The sequence below is a fragment of the Carcharhinus amblyrhynchos genome, unplaced genomic scaffold (genome assembly GCF_965287045.1).
Source record: "Carcharhinus amblyrhynchos unplaced genomic scaffold, sCarAmb.v2.hapA chromosome_270, whole genome shotgun sequence".
Lineage (NCBI taxonomy): Eukaryota > Metazoa > Chordata > Chondrichthyes > Carcharhiniformes > Carcharhinidae > Carcharhinus > Carcharhinus amblyrhynchos.
In genome coordinates this window covers 62,318-84,203 of record NW_027650010.1, presented here as the reverse complement: position 1 = coordinate 84,203, position 21,886 = coordinate 62,318, and the positions used below count along the sequence as shown (strand labels likewise).

The window sequence follows — 21,886 nt, the reverse complement described above, 5'->3', positions numbered from 1 at the left end:
CGCTGTGCAACAAATGTTGGGCCCAGCCAGCGACGCCCCATGTCCCATAAATGAATTTTTAGCAATCTCACATTGAAGCAGTTCCTCATTGATGCTCACCTGAATACGTGATGTGTGTTCTCCTCCTCTTGCAGAGTAACACTCCCACAGTCAGGGTCAGGACTATCACCATCAATACAGTTATCAGAATTAGTGTCAGGCGTCGGTAAGGAGGATTGGGATTCTTGGAATCTAAATTGAGAGAAAATCCTTCAGAGCTGGAAACCAATCAGAGAACTGCAAGGATAACTACTTCCATTTACAATGCAACATAATACAGCTGAAAGTGCTCCATGCAATGCTTTTCAGATACAGACCACTCCTACAGATGCATCTTAGAAAGCATCCTTTCCGGTTATATCACAGCTTGGTATGGCTCCTGCTCTGCCCAAGACCACAAAAAACTACAAAAATTCGTGAACGAAGCCCAGTTCCACTACTCAAACCAGCCTCCCATCCAAGTATCTACACTTCCGCTGTCTCGGCAAAGCAGCCAGCATAATTAAGGAACCCACGCACCCTGGACATTCTCTCTTCCACCTTCTGTCAGGAAATCTGAGGTCACGTACCAATTGACTCAAGAACAGCTTCTTCCCTGCTGCCATCAGACTTTTGAATGGATCTACCTTATATTAAGTTGAGCTTTCTCTATACCTGAGCTATGACTATAACACTACATTATGCACTCTCTCCTTTCCATCTCTATGAATGATATGCTTTGTCTGTAAATCGTGTGAGAAACAATACTTTTCACTGTATCCCAATACATGTGACAATAATAAATCAAATTCATAATTCGACTCCAAGCCACAGAATGTGACATGAGAACAGCTTAGGACAGTTTTTAAGAAGGATCTTAAAGGCGGAGAGAGAGAAAGAGAGAGGTGGAGAGGTTTAGGGAAGGAATTCCAGAGCTTAGTGTTCCCAAGGCAACTGAAGGCATGGCCGCCAATGAGGGAGTGATGGGAATTGGGGGATGCTCAAGAGGCTGGAATTGGAGGAACCCAGAGATCTCGGAGGATTGTAGGGGCTGGAGGAGGTTACAGAGATAGGGAGGGGTGTAGGGGCAGGAAGAGGTTACAGAGGTAGGGTTGTAGGGACTGGTGGAGGTTACAGAGATGGGGAGAGGTGTAGGAGCTGGAGGAGGTTACAGAGATATGGAGGGGCTGGAGGAGGTTCCAGAGTTAGGGAGGATTGTAAGGGCTGGAGGAGATTACAGGGAGGGGTGAGACTGTGTGGGCAGTTGAGAAGAAGAATGAGAATGTTTGAGATGGAGGTGTTATTGGACTGGGAGCCAGTGAAGTTCAGTGAGTGGCGAGGGTGGTGGGTGGATGGGGTTGGGGTTGAGTTTGAGTTAGGGCACTGGGCTAGCAGAGTTTTGGAAGAGTTGTAGTTTACTGGAGCAGGGGGTGGAGATGGGGCTGGAGAGTGCTGGAATGGCCCAGTCTGGAGAAAACAGCACACTGGAACCCCACTGTACACCAAACACCAAGTTAAGGGAGGGTAGAAATTACATTTCCAACAAGCTGTCTTTTCTTCTTGAGTTTCCTGGTTGAAAATGGAACACAGAAATGTGGAGTTGAAGGTCACGTTGACTCGCAGGATGCTGGTCACATTCCAGAGGCCACTCCTGGGATCTGACTGTTCTGAGGTGTTCACATGGCTTCCAGTCGGCAGCGGGTTCCCCCCTGCATCCATCCAGTTGACTTTGGGCTGTGGGTAGCCAGCTGAGGAACTGCAGATGAGTGTCACTTCCTGACCCACTCGAATGAATTCCGGATTGGGTCCAGAGATCTTGGGGGTGTTGTAATGAGCTGAAAGGTTAATGGTATTGTGTTATAGTAGTGCAATCATTCACTATTCATTCATTTTACATAGAAACAAAGAAGCTAAGAGTAAGAGGAGGCCATTTGGCCCTTCGCGCCTGATCCACCATTCATTACAATCATGGCTGATCATCGAATTCAATAGCCTAATCCTGCTTTCTCTGCATAACCGTTGATCCCATTTGCCCCAAGTGCTATATCCAGCTGCACCTTGAATACATTCAATGTTTTGGCATCAACTATTTCCTGTGGTAACGAACTCCACAGGCTCACCACTCTCTGGGTGAAGAAATGTCTGTTCACCTCCATTCTAAATGGTCTACCCCGAATCCTCAGATTGTGACCCCTGGTTCGAGACTCCCCCATCATCAGGAACACCCTCCCTGCATCTACCCTGTCTAGTCCTATAGAATTTTATAAGTCTCTATGAGATCCCACTTCATTCGTCTGAACTCCAGCGAGAACAATCCTAACCCAGTCAATCTCTCCTCATACATCAGTCCCGCCGTCACCAGAATCAGCCTGGTAAACCTTCGCTGCACTCTCTGGAGAGCAAGAGCATCCTTCCTCACAAAAGGAGACCAAAACTGCACACAATATTCTAGGTGTGGGCTCGCCAAGGCCCTGCATAATTGCAGCAACATATTCCTGCTCCTGTACTCAAAACCCCTCGCAGTGAAGGCCAACATGCCATTTGCCTTCTTTACCGCCTGCTGCACCTGCATGCTTACCTTCAGTGACTGGTGTACAAAGACACCCAGGTCACTCTGCACACTCTACTCTCCCAATTTACAGCCACTCAGGTAGTAATCTGCCTTCTTGTTTTTGCTTCCAAAGTGAATATCCTCACATTTATCCAAATTATACTGCATCTGCCATTGTTTAACCCACTCACCCAACCTGTATATCATGCTGAAGGGTCTCTGCATCCTCGTCACAGTTCACCCTCACACCCAACTTGGTATCATCTGCAAGCTTTGAGATGTTATATTTTGTTCCCTCATCCAAATCATTAATATAGTGAATAGCTGGGGTCCCAGCACCAATCTCTGTGGCACCCCACCAGTTACAGCCTGCCAATTTGAGAAGTACCCATTAATTCCTACTCTTCGTTTCCTCTCTGCCAACTAGTTTTCTATCCATCTCAATACACTTTTCCAGTCCCATGCACTTTAATCTTGCACGATAATCTCTTATGCCGGATTTTGCCAAATGCTTTCTGAAAATCCAAATACACCAAATCTACTGGTTCCCCCCTTGTCAACTCTACTAGTTACATCTTCAACCAAGATTTGTCAAGCATAATTTCCCCTTCATAAATCCATGCTGACTCTGTCTAATCCTGCCACTGCTTTTTAAATGCTCTCTCTCTCCCCTCTTTCCCTCTATCTCTGTCTCTCTCTCTCTCTCTGTCTCTTTCTTCCTCCGTCTCATTCTCCCTCTCAGTCTTTTTCTCTCTCTGTCTCTTTTTCTCTCTCTCACTTAAAAGTCCTTGATACTGGAGAATTTTCCCCACTACCAATGTTAGGCTTACTGGTCTATAATTCCTTGCTTTCTCTCTACCCCACTTTTTGAATATTGGAATGTCATTAGCTAGCCTCCAGTCTGCAGGGACTGTCCCAGAGGCTATAGAATCCTGAAGATGACCACCAGTGCATCCACTATTTCTAGAGCCATTTCCTTAATTACTCTGGGATGTGGATTATCAGGCCCTGGCAATTTATCCACCTTCAATCCCATCAACTTTCCCAGCACCATTTCTCTACTAATACTGATCTTCTCAGTTCTTCCCTCTCATTAAATCTTGCATTCTCCAACATTTCTGGCATCTGATTTGTGTCCTCTTTTGTGAAGACAGACCAAAGTACGTATTCAGTTGCCTGACCATTTCTTTGTCCCCGATTATACATTCCCCTGTTTCCGTCTGTAGCAGACCTACATTTGTCTTCATCAACCTCTTTCTCTTCACATCTCTATAGAAACTCTTAGTCAGTCTTTATGTTCCCTGCAAGTTTAATTTCATACTGTATTTTCCCCTTCTTAATCAATTCCTTGATTCTTCTTTGCTGAATTCTAAACTGCTCCCAATCCTCAGACTGATTACTTTTCTTGGCCAATCTGTATGCTTCTTCTTTAGATTGGATACTCTTTCTAATTTCCTTTTTAAGCCATGGACTGGTCCTCTTTCCCACTTTGCTTTTGTGCCAGACAGGAATAAACAGTTGCTGCAGTTCCCCCATGTTCCTTGAATGTTTGCCATTGCCTATCCACTGTAAGTAACTCTCCCCCATCTAACAAGGCCAACTCACACCTCATATCCTCATAGTTCCCTTTATTAAAGATTCAGCATCTCATCTCTGAATCAACTACTTTCCATCTTGATAAAAAATTCTCTCATGTTATGGTCGCTCAGGGGTCTCGTACAGCTAGATTGGCAATGATTCCCTCTCATTACACAGTACCCAGTCTAAGATGCCTGCTCACTAGTTGATTTCAGGAATTCCTCCTCAATGGCATTGTGGCTAATTCGATTTGCCGAATCTACGTGTAGATTAAAATCACCCACGATCACCAATATTACCTTATCACATGCATCGCTAATTTTGTGTTTAATGCTATTCCCAATATCACCTCCCACTAATGTTTTTTGCCCCTGGGTATTTCTCAATTCTACCCATACAGATTTCACATTTACATCATTCTTCCCATTTCCAAATGCTGCTAACACGTTATCCTGCATTCCAGTGGCATCCACGTATATTGGGTCTCCCTCTCTCCCCCTCTCTCTGTGTCTCTTTCTCTCTCTCTCAGTCTTTTTCTCTCTCTGTCTCTTTTTCTCTCTCCCTCTGTCTCTGTGAGCAGGATGTTTCCTACAGAGTATAGCCCCTGGCAGAACGCTTTACCCAGGTGAGACTCTCCCCCAGGAGAGACCAGGAATCTGTCACTCTCTGACAGGTGCCGTGACAATTTGCTGCACTCACTCGTGTCTCAAACTGGCCTCAAACCCGGAGCTCCAGCCCAGAGACAGGGAGTTCCCTCCCTCTCCCCCTGCGGCAGGGAACTCACTGGGCAACAGGGTGGGTGAAGAAGGGGAGGGGATAAGGAGTGGGGGAGGGGTTAGGGAGCAGGGAGGGGTTAAGGGGTGGTTGGCAGATGGGGTAAGGGGTGGGCAGGAGGTAAGGGGCAGGGAGGGGGTAAGGGGGGGAGGGGTTCAGGAATGGGGAGGGGGTAAGGGGCAGAGGAAGGGATAACGGGTGCGTAGGGGGTAAGGGGAAGGGGTAATGGTTGGGGAAGAGGATAAGGGGTGGGGGAGGGTTAATGAATGGGGAGGGGTAAGGGGCAGGGGTGGGGAAAGGGTTAATGAATGAGGGAGGGGGGGGTAAGGGACAGGAAGGCATAAGGGGCAGGGAAGAGGGTGAGGGGTGAGGAAGGGGGTAAGGCATGGGGAGGGGGTAAGGGGTGGGGGAGGGGATAACGGCAGGGGGTAAGGAGTGGGGGAGAAGGTAAAGGGTGGGTAAGGGAGTAAGGGGCAAGGGAGGGGATAAGTGGTGAGGAAGGGGGTAAGGAGTTGGAGGGTGAGGGGTGGGGAAGGGGTAAGGAAGGAGGTAAGTGCTGGGGGAGGGGTAAAGGGTGGGGGAGAGGTAAGAGGTGGGGGAGGGGATTGGGGCAGCAGGGTTTCCGGAGGAGGTATTCTTGCCTGGGGCAGATTTAGTGGATCCTTTACCTGCTATGACCAGATTAACTGTGGTCGTTTGCTGCTTGCGAGGACCATCAGAGCTCGGAACCAGCACGATGCAGTGGTACAACCCTTTATCTTCCAGAGTCACGTCATTGAGCTGGAGGGACATGTTTCCACTCTCCATACTGTCCATGAGCATCCGGGTACGGTTCCTGTACCGGGCGTCCTGCTGGTCGTTCCATTCTTTCTCCCCATACTGTGCGTGGACCAACCTGTCCCCGGTGATCTGCCACAGTATACGGAGCTCACTCACCCCATTCACTCTGCTTATGTTAAAGTGACAAGGCAATGACACCTGCTCACCGAAAATCCCCAAAATCATGGTGGAACCCGCAGCTGAGGGAGACAGAGACAGAGAACAGTTACAATCAATTGCAGAGGAATTCAGGTATACTCAGTACACTGAATTGCAAACCGTCAGTCTAATTAGGATGTTGAATGGAATATTGGTATTTGATTTGATTTATTATTGTCACATATATTGGGATACAGTGAAAAGTATTGTTTCTTGCGCACTACGCAGACAAAGCATACCGTTCATAGAGAAGGAAAGGAGAGGGTGTAGAATGTAGTGTTAGTCACAACCAGGGTGTAGAGAAAGATCAACTTAATATTTCATTTGATTTATTATTGTCACATGTATAGGGATACAGTGAAAAGTATTATTTCTTCCACACTATGTAGACAAAGCATATCATTCATAGAGTACATACAAGAGAAGGGTGCAGAATATAGTTTATGTTTATTTATTAGTAGGCTTACATTAAAACTACAGTGAAATTACTGAGCTTTGACAAATGGTCATCTGGACTTAAAACATCAGCACTTTTCTCTCCTTACAGATGCTGCCAGACCTGCTGACATTTTCCAGCATTTTCTCTTTTGGTTTCAGATTTTCATTTATACTGTAAAAAATCCCCCAGTCTCCACACTCCGGCGCCTGTTCGGTTACACTGAGGGAGAATTTAGCACAGCCAATGCACCTAACCAACACGTCTTTCAGACTGTGGGAGGAAACCAGAACACCTGGAGGAAACCCACGCAGATACGGTGAGAATGTAGAGTCTCCACACAGACAGTCAACCAAACCAGGAATCGAACTACTGTGCCACCAAGCCATAGCCAGGGCATTCAAAAGTCTGATGGCAGCAGGGAAGAAGCTGTTCTTGAATCAGTTGGTGTATGACTTCAGACTTTTGTATCTTTCTCCTGACTGAAGAAGGTGGAAGAGAGAATGTCTGGGGTGCATGGTGTCCTTAATTGTGCTGGCTGCTTTTCCGAGGCAGCGGCAAGTGTAGACAGAGTCAATGGATGGGAGGCTGGTTGCGTGATGGATTGGACTACATTCATGATCCTTTGTAGTTTCTTGTGGTCTTGGGCAGAGCAGGAGCCCATACCAAGCTGTGATACAACCAGAAAGAATGCTTTCTATGGTGCATTATTGTGAAGAGGGATGAGTATAAGAGTTGGGAAGTCTGCCTACAACAGTAGGGGATATTGGTGAGACCACACCTGGAGCACCATATCCAGTTCTGGTCTCCTTACCTCGGGAGAGATAGACTGACACTGGGAGCGGCTCAAAGAAGGGTCGTGGGGCCGGTTCCTGGGATGAAGAACGGTTTGAGCAGGTTGGGCCCAGTACCCATTGGAGTTTAGAAGAACGAGAGACGATCTTATTGAAATATATCAGACTCTGGGGCGAGGGGGTGTGGGGGACGGAAGGGGGTAGACATGCTGGGAAGATGGCCACCCCTCGTTGGGGGGGATCTCTGGAACTGTTGGGGAGGGGCACAGTTTCAGAATGAGGGGGTCTCCCATTGGAGACGGAGATGAGGCATTTCATCTCTCGGAGGTGGGGGGAAGCGGTCAGTGTGTGGAATTCAGGCCCCCCCCCAGTGAGGGCTGCAATTCATTAAATAGATTTGAGACTGAGGAAGAGATTTGATTGTCTGGGGGGGAGGTGGGTGGGGGAGGCTCAGGAATGAAAGTGGGGTTAGGGTGACAATCCAATCAGACATAATCTTACTGAAAGACAGAGCAGGCTGGAGGGTTCAAATAGCCTCCTCCTGCTCCTATTTCTTTTGTTATTGGAGGAGGCCCCATTCAGCCCCATCGAGCCTGTTACACAGGAACAGGAGGAGGCCCCATTCAGCCCTTCGAGCCTGTCCCACCATTCTGTCAGATCCTGGCTGCTCTTTATCAGAATTCCATCTCCCCACCTTGGTCATGTAACCCTTAACTCTCTTAACCTGACAAAAAATGGATCAATCTCAGTTGTGAAATATCCAGTTGACTCCTCCCATGCCCAATCCACCTAACCTGCACATCTTTGGACATTAAGGGGCAATTTACCATGGCCAAGCCACTTAACCTGCACATTTTTGGAGTACGGGACGAAACCAGAGCACCCAGAGGAAACCCATATAGACTTAGGGAGAATGTGCAGACTCCACCTAGACAGTGGCCAAGCTGGGAATCAAATCTGGGTCCCTGACGCTGAGAAGACAGCAGTGCTAACCAATGTGCCACCCTAGGTATGATGTGACCCCATTCCTCCAATTGCGGTCACCGATTCCCATCGCTCCATCATTGGCGGCCGTGCCTTCAGCTACCTGGGGGGCCCTATGTCTGAAATTCTCTTCATAAACCTCTTTACATCTCTCTCTCTCTTTCTCCTTTTCTCTCTCCTATTTTCTCTCTTTCTCCCTTTCTCTTCCATTCTTCCTTTCTCTCTCTCTCCCCCTCGCTCTCTTCCATTCTCTCTCACTTTCTCCCATTCTCTCTTTCTTTCTCTCTCTCTTGCATTCTCTGTCTCTCTCTCTCTTTCCCATTCTCTCTTTCCCTTTCTCTTCCATTCTGTCTGTCTGTCTCTCTTTCTCCCCCATTCTCTCTCTCCTATTCTTTCTCTCTTTCCCATTCTCTGTCTCTCTCTCTCCCATTCTGTCTCTCTTTCCCATTCTCTGTCTCTCTCTCTCTTCCATTCTGTCTGTCTGTCTCTCTTTCTCCCCCATTCTCTCTCTCTCCTATTCTTTCTCTCTTTCCCATTCTCTGTCTCTCTTTCCCATTCTGTCTCTCTTTCGCATTCTCTGTCTCTCTCTCTCTTCCATTCTGTCTGTCTTCTCTCTCTTTCTCTCCCATTCTCTCTCTCTCATTCTCTCTATCCCATTCTTTCTCTCTTTCCCATTCTCTGTCTCTCTCTTCCCATTCTCTCTCTCCCCCTTTTTCTTCCATTCTCTCTTTCTCACTTTCCCTTTCTCTTCCATTTTGTCTTTCTCTCTCTCTTCCCATTCTCTCTCTCCCATTCTCTGTCTCTTTCCATTCTCTGTTTCTCTCTCGTTCCCATTCTCTCTCTCACTCTCTCCCATTCTCTCTCTTGCCCCCTTTCTCTCCCATTCTCTCTCTCTCTCTCCCTTTTTCTTCCATTCTCTCTTTCTCTCTCACTCTCCTATTCTCTCTCTCACTCTCCCATTCTCTCTCTCACTCATTCTCCCATTCTCTCTCTCTCGCTTTCTCCCATTCTCTCTCTCTCTTTCCCATTCAGTGTCTCTCTTTCCTATTCTCTCACCCTCTCTTTCCCATTCTCTCTCTCTCTCCCCCCCCCTTTCCCTTCCATTCTCTCTCTCTTTCCCATTCTCTCTTTCTCTTTCTTTCCCATTCTCTCTCTCTCCCATTCCCTCTCTCTCTTTCCCATTTTCTCTCTCTCTCTCCCCCTCATTCTCTCTCTCTCTTTTCCACTCTCTCTCTCATTTTCTCTCTCTTTCTCATTCTCTCTCTCTCTCTCACACACACATACACTCTCTCTCTCTCCCTTCCCCATTCTCTCTCTCTCCCCTCCAATGACAGTCTCTCTCTCTCCAGTGTCCCTCTCCAGTGCTGTTGACCAAGTCCAGTTTGGGTCTGGCTAAATTGGAATGCTTAGTTCTGTCCAAGATGCTAGAGAAATGCAGGTTGTTGTGATTTGATCACTGTCATGGGCAGGGATATTCCCAATGCCCTGGTTTTCCGAACACCCCTTTCCCTTCTGTCCCGTTGACTTGGCCCTGCTGCCGCGCTCCTGTAGGCCTCAGCTGGAGCCTGAGGCCTCCCAGTGAAAACTGGCCCAGGTTGGTACTCTCACCTGCTGCTGCCCAGCACAGTGGAAGGATCAGCCAGACAAACCAGATCTTCATCCTGAGGAGAGAAGGGACAAGAATGTTAACAAATGCATCAACAGTGAGAGCTGGGGGAGGAGGGGGGGCACTTGGCTCAAAGCCTCCAGAAACAGGCTCCACATTCATTTCAGCCTAAATGTTTTGTTTACGTCTGGTTCTCCCACAGCATCCCCCCAAAATGCTCACACACCCACCCACCCCCTCTCACACATTCTCTCTCTCACACACGCACTCTCACTCTCTCTTACACACACACTCTCTCACACAGTCTCACAAATACTCTCTCTCACACATTCTCTCTCACACATTGTCATACCCTCTCTCACACACACTCTCTCACTCTCACACAGTCTCTCACAGATTCTCTCTCTCACAGTCTTTCTCACACACACTCTCTCACACACACTCACACACTCACTCTCACACACAGTCTCTTTCACACACTCACACACTCTTTCTCAAACACTCTTTCTCACTCTCTCACACACCCACTCTCACACATACACTTTCTCTCATACACACCCCCTTTCACTCTCACACATGCTTTCTTTCATTCATACATGCACACTCTCACTCACATTCTCTCTCATGCACGTACTCTCTCTCACGCACTCTCTCTCGCACTCTCACATACTATCTCACGCATACTCTGTGACACACATTCTGACGCACTCTCGCTCATGCACACTCACTCTCATGCACACTCTCATACACACTCTCACACGCAGTCTCTCACGCCCTCTCACGCACATTTTCTCACATGCAGTCTCTCACATACACTCTGTCACACAAACTCTCACACACACTCTCTCACATGTGCTCTCTCTCACATACACTCTCTCACACGCACTGTCCCTCACAAGCACTCTTTGTCACACAAACTCTCTCACATGCACTCTCTCACATGCACTCTCTCTCACACGCACTCTCACACACACGCACACTCTCTCGCTCACACATATACACGCTCTCACACTCTGTCACACACTCTCTCTTTCTGACTCTCACACACACACAGACACACACACACACACACAATCTCTGAAACACTCTCACAAGAAACACATGAGGGATTTTGAGATTCCTCTGTCTAGAATCCACAGTGATGAACAGTATTACTGCGATATTAGACAATGAACTGAATGGACATTTTGTGTGCCAAGTCGGGGAATGATAAACTAATCTCCAGGATGCTATCACAATGCAGTTGTGGGGATGGGGCCTGGATAGGATTGTGGTCAGTACAGACTCGATGGGCTGAATGGCCTCCTTCTGCACTGTAGGGATTCAATGGATTCTAAAGGGCCTGGATAACATACTCTGTCTGAGAGTTGGTACAGACTCAATGGGCTGAATGGCCTCCTTCTGTATTGTAGGGATTCTATGATAATTGAAAGTGTATGTGGAACACTCTCAAAGTCAATATGTGTGTGTAAAAATATCTTTCCCCTCTGTCAGAAAGTTCACCTCAAACTGTCCCAGAATGCCAAGCCAGTATTATCCAAGACACAAGCTATCTATCCAGAACCACAGAATCCCCATAGTGCAGAAAGAGGCCATTCGGCCCATCGAGTCTGCACCAACTCTCCAAATGAGCGTCTCGCCCAGGCCCTCCCCTCCGCCCTATCCCCATAACCTCGTGCAGTTACCATGGGCAATCCACCTAACCTGCAGATTCAATTGGAACTTTCAAAATGGGGAATTGGAGAAATACTGGAAGGTGGAAAATTTAGAGGGATAGCGGGAAAGAACAAAGCTGGAGAGAGAGCCGGCGGGGGTGGGGGAGGAGCTAGCATGGGACAAAAGGGCTGAGTGGCCTCAGACTGTACAATTGTGGTGTTTATTGTGAAAGTACACACAGGTTGGGCCTAAGGTACAGCAGGTAGAGTTCTGAAGGTCAGTTTTGATCATAAACAAGTTGTTCCGGAATGTCTTGTTTAAGTGTTTGGGGAAATCCCCAGCTCACCAGGGGCCTGTCCCCGGACTCAAAACAAAAATCAAAATATTTCTTCAAAATTAAACTGCCCAGGGATTTTATTTGTGGAGTTTCTGCTTCCACCACCCTTTCAAGCAGCGCCTTCCAGGTCACAACAACTCACTGTGTGTCAAAAATAAAATTCTCCCCATCTCCCTGTCCCCTTCTGGTTCTTTTCCCCATTCTCTTCAATATGTGTCTCCTCTGATTACCGAGCCTCCTGTCACTGGAAACGCTTTCTCCTCAGTTACCTTTCCTTCCTCCTTCTTCACGAACCCTGGGGATGAGGGCTCAAACTGATAATTCGACCATGGTGGGGGGGGGGGGGGGGGGGGGGGCATCGCACTCCGAGCAAAGTTCGCCACAGCGGGTGAGAGTTGCCCAGAGGTTGATGGCGAGGGATATTGAGGGATGCTGTGGATGATTTGTTTCCTTCCCAGCTCCCTCGGCCTATCTGCATTGTTTAAGCGAAGGTCCTGAGGCCAAGTTTTGGTGAGTGGCCTCCTGACCGGGCAGGGGAGGGGGGCAGGACTAGAAAGGTCATCTAGAAGGTCATCGGGGTCCTGGCTTCATTCGAACATAGCTACAGGCAATGGTGGGGAGGGAATCCAGGAGTGTTGAATGCTGGTATTTGTGTCCAAGGCCCTGGGAGGAAGAGGGATTTGGGGAGGAGGGGGGGTTTGGGGAGGAGGGGGGATTTGGGGAGAGGGGGGTTTGGTGAGGGTTGGGTGGGATAAGGAAGGCGGATCTCAAACACTTAACGTCCTGACTCAGAGATCAAGTGGAGCGCAGTGCAAATGGGCCCCAATTAACCCCATGTGGCCACAATTGAACTGTCTACGTTATTCTCCGGGGAGGCAACGTCTGCACATGCCACTGAGGGACTTTCCCCGGCCTTGCCCTTGGTAGGTGCCTCTTTATGGTTCCTGAAAGGCAGCAAGAGATTGGCCACTGACTGATAATTGCTCACGTGGTGCCTTGGGCTGTATGGGAAACGTTTTACTATGAGGTGGGGCGAGAGGCATCTTGACTATCCAGACTGTCAGCCCAATAATGGGTCCCGATTTCATCCCAGGTCGATGAAATCAGCCCCTATTCCTATTCCACCCACCCCCTACTCACAGGCCCTGGGCTTACGAACACCTTTGACCTATACCCAGCCTTGTGTCATCCCTCCCATACCCCCTCCCCACCCCTTACAGATATCAGGCTTCCACAGGTCACAGTCATAAGTTCATAAGACCATAAGATGTAGGAGCAGAATTAGGCCGTTCGGCCCATCGAGTCCGCACTGCCATTTGGTCATGGCTGATGTGCTCCTCACCCCCATTTTCCTACCTTCTCCCCATAACCCTTTAACCCATTAAATCCTCCTTAAATTTACTTGCTGTCACAGCATCCACCACGCTTTGGGATAGTGAATTCCAAAGATTCACAACACTGGGAAAAGTAGTTTCTTCTCAACAGTGGTAGGCTTTTCCCTAGATTGGGGACAATTACGAGAGGTCACGATCTAAGGGTGAGGGGGGAGAAGTATAATTTGGATGCTAGAGGAAGGTTTCTCACGCAGAGGGTCGTGGGGGTATGGAACGCGCTACCAAGTAAGGTGGTGGAGGCAGGCACGTTGGACTTGTTTAAGGTTTACTTTGATAGACACATGAGCGAAACAGGGATGACGGGTTATAGGAGACGGTATTAAAAAGGGTCAGAGCCTTGGGACGACACCGGAAATGTAGTATTACATGTTAATGTTTTGTCTCTTTTAATCCACAGGTGTTGGTCCACCTTGTTGTCAAACGAGGGGCATGCACACGGTGGGTCGTGCGTGGGCTGCTCTTGGAGGTTTCAAGAGTGGCCTAGTACTTCGTGTCATTGTGTGTGCTTAATCCTGGACCAGCAGACGGGCACCACAACAACTCAGTGACTATCACTGCTAGCTGTGCAGATACATGGATTTGGGCCTGCGTTTGTGGGAGTTTGCACATTCTCCCTGTGGTTGCGTGGGTTTCCTCCGGGTGCTCCGGTTTCCTCCCACACCCCAAAGATGTGCTCTTAGGCTGATTGGTGTACCAAATTGACCCTATACTATTCTCCCCTGAATCTGGCTATATTAGGGGTACCATTCACATACACACGGGGCAGGATAGGTGTAGGAAAATGCTTTGTTGAAATGGGGGCGCGGGCTCGTTGGGCCGAAGGGCCTGTTTCCTGTGCTGGGTTGTTCTTTGTTCTCAACTCTCTTTTAAATTTGCTACCCCTTATCCTAAGACTATGACCTCTTGTCCTAGAATGCCCCATCAGTGGAAGAATCTGCTCCATGTCTCTCTTATCCATATCTTTTATCATCTTGTAAATCTCAATTTGATCTCCCCTCATTCTTCTAAATTCCACAGAGTATAGGCTTAAACTGTTCAATCTCTTTTCATATGACAAACCCCTCATCTGTGGAATCAATTGAGTGAACCCCCTCTGAACTGCCTCCAATGCCACTACAATAAGGGGACCAAAACTGTGCACAATACTCCAGGTGTGGCCTTAGTCCTGCTACAGACCTCTGGTTTAACACAGCTCTGGCCTGCAGATTTCTGACCTCTGTCACCACAAATCTCTATCCTAAGAAGACTTCTGACCTACTGCAGGCCTCTGTAGGCTTCCCTCTTACACAGGCCTCTGGTAACCTACGAAACTTTGTCCTCCCATGTCTCAGGCCTACAGGTTTCTGGCTTATGTCAGGCCTACACGTTCGCAATTCCTCTTGTCTATTACAGACCTGTAGCCTAAGGAGGCCTCTATACTATGTCGGCCTCTATCCTATGTAGGCCTCTATCCTATGCAGACCTGTGACCTACCACAAGGTTTTTTTCCTATAGGCCTAAGGCCTACCACAGCCCTCGGTCTCAGTCAGATCTCTGTCTCACACAGGCCTCTGCCCTACTGCAAGCCAGTGCCATGTGTAGACCTTTGAACTATACAGGCCTCTTGATGACCGCAAGTCTTTACCCTACAGGCCTACCTCAAGTCTACCAGAGATCTTTGGCCTATTAGAGGCCTCTGGCCTACAACAAAGATGTCCAGCCTACAACAGAGAAATATTCCACAGATATCTTTTAAATGCAAGGTAAAAGGGGAACAAAAACTGAGTTTGATTCATTGATAAAAGTTATTGCAATTCAGATGGCATCCTGTGTTTATTTAATAACGTCAAAGTGAGAAGTGGAGAGGAATTATGATAGCATGCAGTCCCTTTCTGAGTTCTTTGATAGAAATAAAATATCTGCAGCTATGTGTAACAGGCTTGAGGGGCTGAATGGAGCCTCCACCTCTTACTGCGTAACAAGCTTGAGGGGACTGAATGGGGCCTCCTCCTGTTCCTGTGTAACAGGCTCGAGAGGTTGAATGGGGCCTCCTCCTGTTCCTGTGTAACTGACTCGGGTAGGGCTAAATGGACCTCCTCCTGTTCCTCTGTACCAGGCTTGAGAGGGGCGGAATGGGGCCTCCTCCTGTCCCTGTGTAACAGGTTCGAGGGGTTTGAATGGGGCCACCTCCTGTTCCTGTGTAACAGGCTCAAGGTGGGCTGGATAGATTTACAGGAACAATAACATTCAGATTCACTGACTTCCTCCTGTCCCTGTAATCTCCTGTCACCTCTCATGTCTCTCTCTCCTCTGACACTGAGGGTTTATTTGCTTTCAGTTGCATTTCGTCTTCCTGAGCAGTATGGGGAGGGGCCATTCATCCCATCATTCCACTGCTAGCTCTTTGAAAGATCTCTCCAATTTGTTCCCACTTTCCCCCTGTTCTCTCCCGCTATTCCAGTAAATATTCCCTCCTCCAGGATTTCTCCAACTGCCCCTTTTGAAAGTTCCGATTGAATCTGCTTCCATTGCTCTTTCAGGCAGCGCCTGAAATTTGCTGTGTGTCCAAAATAAAATTCTCCTCATCTCCCCCCCTCTGGTTCTTTTCCCTATTCTCTTCAATCTGTGTCACCCACATCCCCCCCCCAGGTTACCGAGCCTCCTGTCACTGTAAACCCTCGTGATTCCGAATGCCTCGATTCAACCTCCCCCTTAACCTCCTCTGTACGAAGTACAGATGTTAAGCTGCAGTTATCCAGACCTGGTAAGTATTGTACGCAGTTTTGGTCTCCGTATTTAAGGAGGGATATTGTCGCTGGAGTGATTGTGGGGTCTGTCTCTTTAGGAGGAGAAGAGGGTCACCTGACTTGAGGGACCAATGGGGCAATGAGCTAGTGATCAGCCCACAAAGTGGAGTCCCCCTGAGGCAGAATCATCCGGAAACCATGTAGTCAATTTGTAAAGGCAGGAGCTTGATTGCAGAGTAGTCAATGGCTGCAATCCCTTGTACCCAGAATACCTTCTGTTCCTACAACTTGAAGCCGCTTGAGGTTGGCGGGAGGGGTGGTGTCACTCCATTGTACTTGCCACAGTGGGCATGTAGTGGAGGTTCACCAGATTGGACCCTGGGATTGAGGAGAGATCAAGGAGACTGGGTTTGTATTCACGGGAATTCCAAATAATTGAGGGGGTGACCGTGATAAAAGTTTACAAATTCCCACAGGATGTGCAAGCATTGGTGTGGAGAGGACGTTTTGCCTTATTCTTAAAAAATATCATCAGCTGCAGGAAGCGCAGTGGAGAACACGCTCCTGTCTACATCAACAGGAATGAAGCAGAAATGGTTGAGAGTTTCAAGTTTTTAGATGTCCAGATCACCAACAACCTGTCCTGGTCCCCCCCATGCTAACACTATAGTTAAGAAAGCCCACCAACGCCTCTATTTTCTCAGAAGACTAAGGAAATTTGTCATATCCACTACGGCTCTCACCAACTTTTACACTTGCACCATAGAAAGCATTCTTTCTGGTTGTGTCACAGCTTGGTATGGGCTCCTGGTCTGCTCAAGACTGCAAGAAACTACAAAAGGCTGTGAGTGTAGTCTGATCCATCACGCAAACCAGCCTCCCATTCATTGACTCTGTCTATGCTTCCTGCTACCTCTGGCATAACTAAAGACCCCACACACCCCGGACATTCTCTCTTCCACCTTCTTCCGTCAGGAAAATGATAGAGAACTCTGATGAGCACGTACCAACCGACTCAAGAACAGCTTTTTCCCTGCTGCTGTCAGAATTTTGAATGGGCCTACCTCGCATTAAGCTAATCTTTAGCTATTTGCTTCACTAGATCTTCTGAACTCTGGCAAACATTGGCCAAAACTTCTCCATATCTCATCATAAGATACCTCGCTTCATAGCAGCACAGAATCCCAAGAGTGCAGAAAATGGTTACTTGGCCCATCCAGTTTGCACTGACTTAAAAAAAACAAATAAAGTTACAGCCTAGGAATAGGCCCTTCACCCCTCCAAGCCTGCAGCAACCACGCTGCCTATCTGAACTAAAACCCTCTATCCTTCCGGGGACTATTTCCCTCCATTCCCATCCTATTCCTGGGATAAAAGTCACAAATTAATTGAATTTGACTTCCACCAGTTGCCATGCTTGGATTTGAACCTGCATGGGTGTCTCTGGATTACTGGTCCAGTGACATTACCACTATGCCACCATCTCCCCAAAAGATCATCTTGTCCAGGCCCTCTGCCCTAATCTTTGGACACCAAAGGACAATTTAGCCTGGCCAATTCGCCTAATCTGCACAACTTTGGACATTAAGGGACAATTTAGCATGGCTAAGCTATCTGAACTACACATCTTCAGACACTAAGGGACAATTTAGCATGGCCAATTCATTTAACCTGCACATCTTTGGATACTAAGGGGCAATTTAGCATGGCCAATCTATCTTAACTACACACCTTCAGACACTAAGGGGCAATTTTGCATGGTCAATCCACCTAACTACACATCTTTCAGACTGTGGGAGGAAACTGGAGCACCCAGAGGAAATCCACACAGACATGGGGAGAACATGCAAACGCCACACAGACAGTGACCCAAGCTGGGAATCGAATCTAGGTCCCTGGCGCTGTGAGGCAGCAGTGCCAATCACAGTGCCACCATGCCAGCCCCAGAATCTGGCTACACTCCATCTCAGACAGGTCTAACTTTCTTGAGATAAGAAGACCAAGACTGGGCACAGTATTCCCTGTTATGGTTTCACTGAATTCATTTGGACTCTTTGCTGCTTCCCCTGACTGGGGGAAGATTGATCAACTGCAAGATTACCAATTATTGATAGTACCAAAAAATGGAGTCCAAACACATGGAGATGAAGCATTTTTTAATGGAATTCTGTCATGAATTCCCCATTATACCAAACCCCCAACAACACTCAAGATGCCCAAGTAACTCACTTCCTGACTCCCTGAAGCCTGTCCATCATCTACAAGGACACAAATCAGGAGTGTGATGGAATACTCCCCACTTGCCTGGATGGGTGCAGCTCCAATAACACTCAAGAAGTTCTACACCATCCAGGACAAAGCAGCCCCACTCGATCGACATGCTAACCACAAACATTCACTCCCTCCACCCCCCACGCACAGTGACAGCCGTGTGTACCATCTACAAGATGCACTGCAGCATCTCACCAAGGCTCCTTAGGCAGCACCTTCCAAACCCACGACTGCTACCATCTAGAAAGACAAGGGCAGCAGATACCTGGGAACACCCCCACCTGGAGGTTCACCTCCGAGCCACTCACCATCCTGGCTTGGAAATATATTGGTCATTCCTTCACTGTCGCTGGGTCTAAATCCTGGGACTCCCTCCCTAACAGCACTGTGGGTGTACCTACACCTCAGGGACTGCAGTGGGTTCAAGGCGGTGGCTCACCCACCACCTTCTCAAGGGGCAATTAGGGATGGGCAATAAATGCTGAAAACAGCCAGCGATGCCCACAAAAGAATAAAAAATTAAGTTCACACAACAGATTTATTTTTGAAAAGATGTCAATCGACTGTCAACAGTTTTAAGATACTTGAAAATTTACTTGTCAAAAATTTCCCCAAATTTAAATTTTAACTTGAAATAATTCCAAGAAGTTTAGACGAAAATCAAAAGTTTTAAATTCAGTTTTGAACTATTTACAAAACATTTGAATAATTCTCAGACAAAAACTTCACTAAAGTGTTAAATTATTCCCAAACATTTCTCTCCAAAAAGAAATTATTGTCCCTAGTGTGGGTGGCATGGTGGCACAGTGGTTAGCACTGCTGCCTCACAGCGCCAGGGACCCAGGTTCAATTCCCACCTAGGTGGCACAGTGGTTAGCACTGCTGCCTCACAGCGCCAGGAACCCGGGCTCGATTCTCGTCTGGGTGGCACAGTGGTTAGCACTGCTGTCTCACAGCGCCAGGGACCCGGGTTCGATTCCCGGCACAGTGGTTAGCACTGCTTCCTCAAAGCGCCAAGGACCCAGGTTCAATTCCCAGCTTGGGTCACTGTCTATGCGGAGTCTGCACTTTCTCCCTGTGTCTGTGTGGGTTTCCTCCGTGTGCTCCAGTTTCCTCCCACAGTCTGAAAGATGGCCTGGTTAGGTGCAAAATTGTCCCTCCTGGTACCCAAACAGGCACCGGAGTGTGGTGACTAGGGGATTTTCATTCCCTATTAACTTCATTGCAGTATTAATGTAAACCTACTTGTGATACTCATAAATTAAAGTTAAAAGAAACATTTCTCTCTGGAGAGAAATTATTGCCCCATGAAAATTATTCGCTTCAGTCGATTCTCAAATACTGAATTTACATTTAATTCTCACTGTACATTTTAAACAAAGGTCAGATTTAAATTTAACTCGATTTGTTAACCATTTGCAGAAGTTCTGCTTCAGATAGAAATCATTCCCAAAGAAGTTTGGCAAGCTATTTCGCGCCAGGTTTTATTTTTGTTCCAGAAGTTTTAAGATCCGTTTCATGAGGTCTAAATGTTTCTGTGAGACTTACCTAGGGCACGTACAGAAGGCTGAGAGATTGTCACCCGAGGAATTGTCCGTGTTGTCAGCAGGAGAGAAACGTGTGATCCACTCACTCGGCCAGCCTCAGATCGAGTGTGTTTCTCATCAGGGGACTGTTGGACATTGTTGGCTGAAACCGAAAAGGAAAATATGGACTTTCCCCTCGAGAGGCTCCTCCCTCCTCTGAGATCACCAGCTAAACACGTGTAGACCAAGTATAGTGAGGTTTATTGCACAATGCTGAAGGCAGTGGCGTCAGTCATTGCCAGCGGTTGGAGAGTTATCAACATGTGTGTAAATATCCCCCCACCCCACACGCACATTCCACCCCTTCCCCCACAAAACAATTTACACCCTAGATCAGTGAGCACCATTGAGGGAGGTTACTCAGTTTGACTGAAGCTCAAATTTATAATCCTCCCCGTGGGGAGGAACGAGAAGGGGTGATATATTGAGCTGTTCCAGGCATCAGGTCCTTCAATAAACACGTAGAGGACATAAGAACTAGGAGGCACGGTGGCACACTGGTGAGCACTGCTGCCTCACAATGCCAGGGACCCGGGTTCGATTCCCGCCTGGGTGGCACAGTGGTTAGCACGGCTGCCTCACATCGCCAGGGGCCCAGGTTCGATTCCTGTCTGGGTGGCACACTGGTTAACACTGATGCCTCACAGCACCAGGGACCCTAGCTAGATTCCCAGCTTGGGTCACTGTTTGTGTGGAGTTTGTACATTCTCCCTGTGTTTGCATGGGTTTCCTCCCACAGTCTGAAAGACGTGCTGATTAGGTACATTGCCCATGCTAAATTTTCCCTCAGTGTACCCTAACAGGTGCCGGAATGTGGCGACTAGGGGATTTTCACAATAACTTCATTGCAGTGTTAATGTAAGCCTGCTTGCGACACTAATAAATAAATGAAATGGGATTAGGATAGGTTGGTACTTGACGGTTGGTATAGACATGGTGGGCCGAAGATCCTGTTTCTTTTTGGGTGGCACAGTGGTTAGCATTGCTGCCCCACAGCCCCAGCAACCCGGGTTCGATTCCTGGCTTGGGTCACTGTCTATGCGGAGTCTGCACGTTCTCCCTGTGTCTGTGTGGGTTTCCCCTGGGTGCTCCAGTTTCCTCCCACAGTCAAAAAGACGTGATGGTTAGGTGCTAAGTTCTCTCTCTGTGTACCCAAACAGGCGCCGGAGTGTGGCGACTAGAGGATTTTCACAGTAACTTCATTGCAGTGTTAATGTAAGCCTGCTTATGACACTAATAAGTAAACTTTATTAGTGCAGGAATGATGGGGGCTGAACGGCCTGTCCTTGTGTGATTGGGACAGGAGAGTTTGTTTGATGCTATTAACACCTCCGATGATGGGATTGGACAGCAGAACTGTTGCCAGGGTACGGTACTTGGAGTTAGTCCTTGCCTGACTACATTCCTAAGTCAGGGATGTAATCGAACAAGGTAGCCCTAAGCATGAACTACATTACTACTTTGGCTCTGCAAGGTGCATTGCAACATCGATACTTCCAGACTGGTGACCGAGATAATGTGTGGACCCATCTTAAATAAGCATCTCCCACATGGCAACCATATTCGGTAAGATTTATTTACCAAGTAAAGCCGGCCAATTGGTGATCTCATCTAATTGTAGTAAATGTAAATTCTAAATTCATTTGTGGGATGTGGGCATTGCTGGGCCAGCAATTATTGCGCCTCTCTAGTTGCCCTTTGAATTTGCCATTCCGCTGTCTCCTCTGGCAGCGTGTTCCAGGCACCCACTGCTCTCTGCATGAAAAACTTCCCTCTCTCACCTTGAACCTGTGCTCCCTTGTAATTCACACTTGCACCCTGGTAAAAGCCTCTGACTATCCACCCTGTCTGTGCCTCTCATAATTTTGTAGACCTCTATCAGGTTGCCCTCTCAGCCTCCGTCTTTCCATGAAAACAAACCTAATTTATTCAACCTCTTCTCATAGCCAATACCCTCAAAGCCAGGCAACATCTTGGTAAACTTTCTTTGCACTCTCTCCAAAGCATTCATGTCCTTCTGGCAGTGTCGTGACCAGAACGGTGCGCAATATTCTAAATGTGGCTTAACTAAAGTTTTTTGGATCTGGAACATAACTTGTCAACTTTGATACTTCTTGCCCTGGCTGATGAAGGCAAGCATGCCTTCTTGACCACCTTACCCACTTGAGTGGCCACTTTCAGTGAACTGTGGACCTGT

At 47.8% G+C, this 21,886-nt stretch overlaps 1 protein-coding gene across 1 annotated transcript; it reads right to left on the bottom strand.

Annotated features, from left to right (window-relative positions):
* Nucleotides 1–241: 241 nt before the first annotated feature.
* Nucleotides 242–19,744, bottom strand: LOC145338961 (CD276 antigen-like). The gene is made up of 4 exons (XM_080183370.1): nt 19,652–19,744; nt 9,722–9,774; nt 5,590–5,940; nt 242–1,853 (listed from the first exon to the last, which is right to left on the bottom strand). Exons 2-4 carry the CDS (start codon nt 9,771–9,773, stop codon nt 1,150–1,152), a joined length of 1,107 nt encoding a protein of 368 aa, XP_080039496.1. The 5' UTR covers nt 9,774; nt 19,652–19,744; the 3' UTR covers nt 242–1,149.
* Between the last annotated feature and the right edge of the window lie 2,142 nt (nt 19,745–21,886).

What these genes read in the sequence shown, in the direction of transcription:
- LOC145338961 (XM_080183370.1), bottom strand. Translation starts at nt 9,773, where the DNA reads ATGAAGATCTGGTTTGTCTGGCTGATCCTTCCACTGTGCTGGGCAGCA. An exon ending in ACTGTGCTGGGCAGCAGCAG is followed by an intron (nt 5,941 to 9,721) that starts GTGAGAGTACCA and finishes TGTCTCCCTCAG; the next exon opens with CTGCGGGTTCCACCATGATT. An exon ending in AGTTAATCTGGTCATAGCAG is followed by an intron (nt 1,854 to 5,589) that starts GTAAAGGATCCA and finishes TTAACCTTTCAG; the next exon opens with CTCATTACAACACCCCCAAG.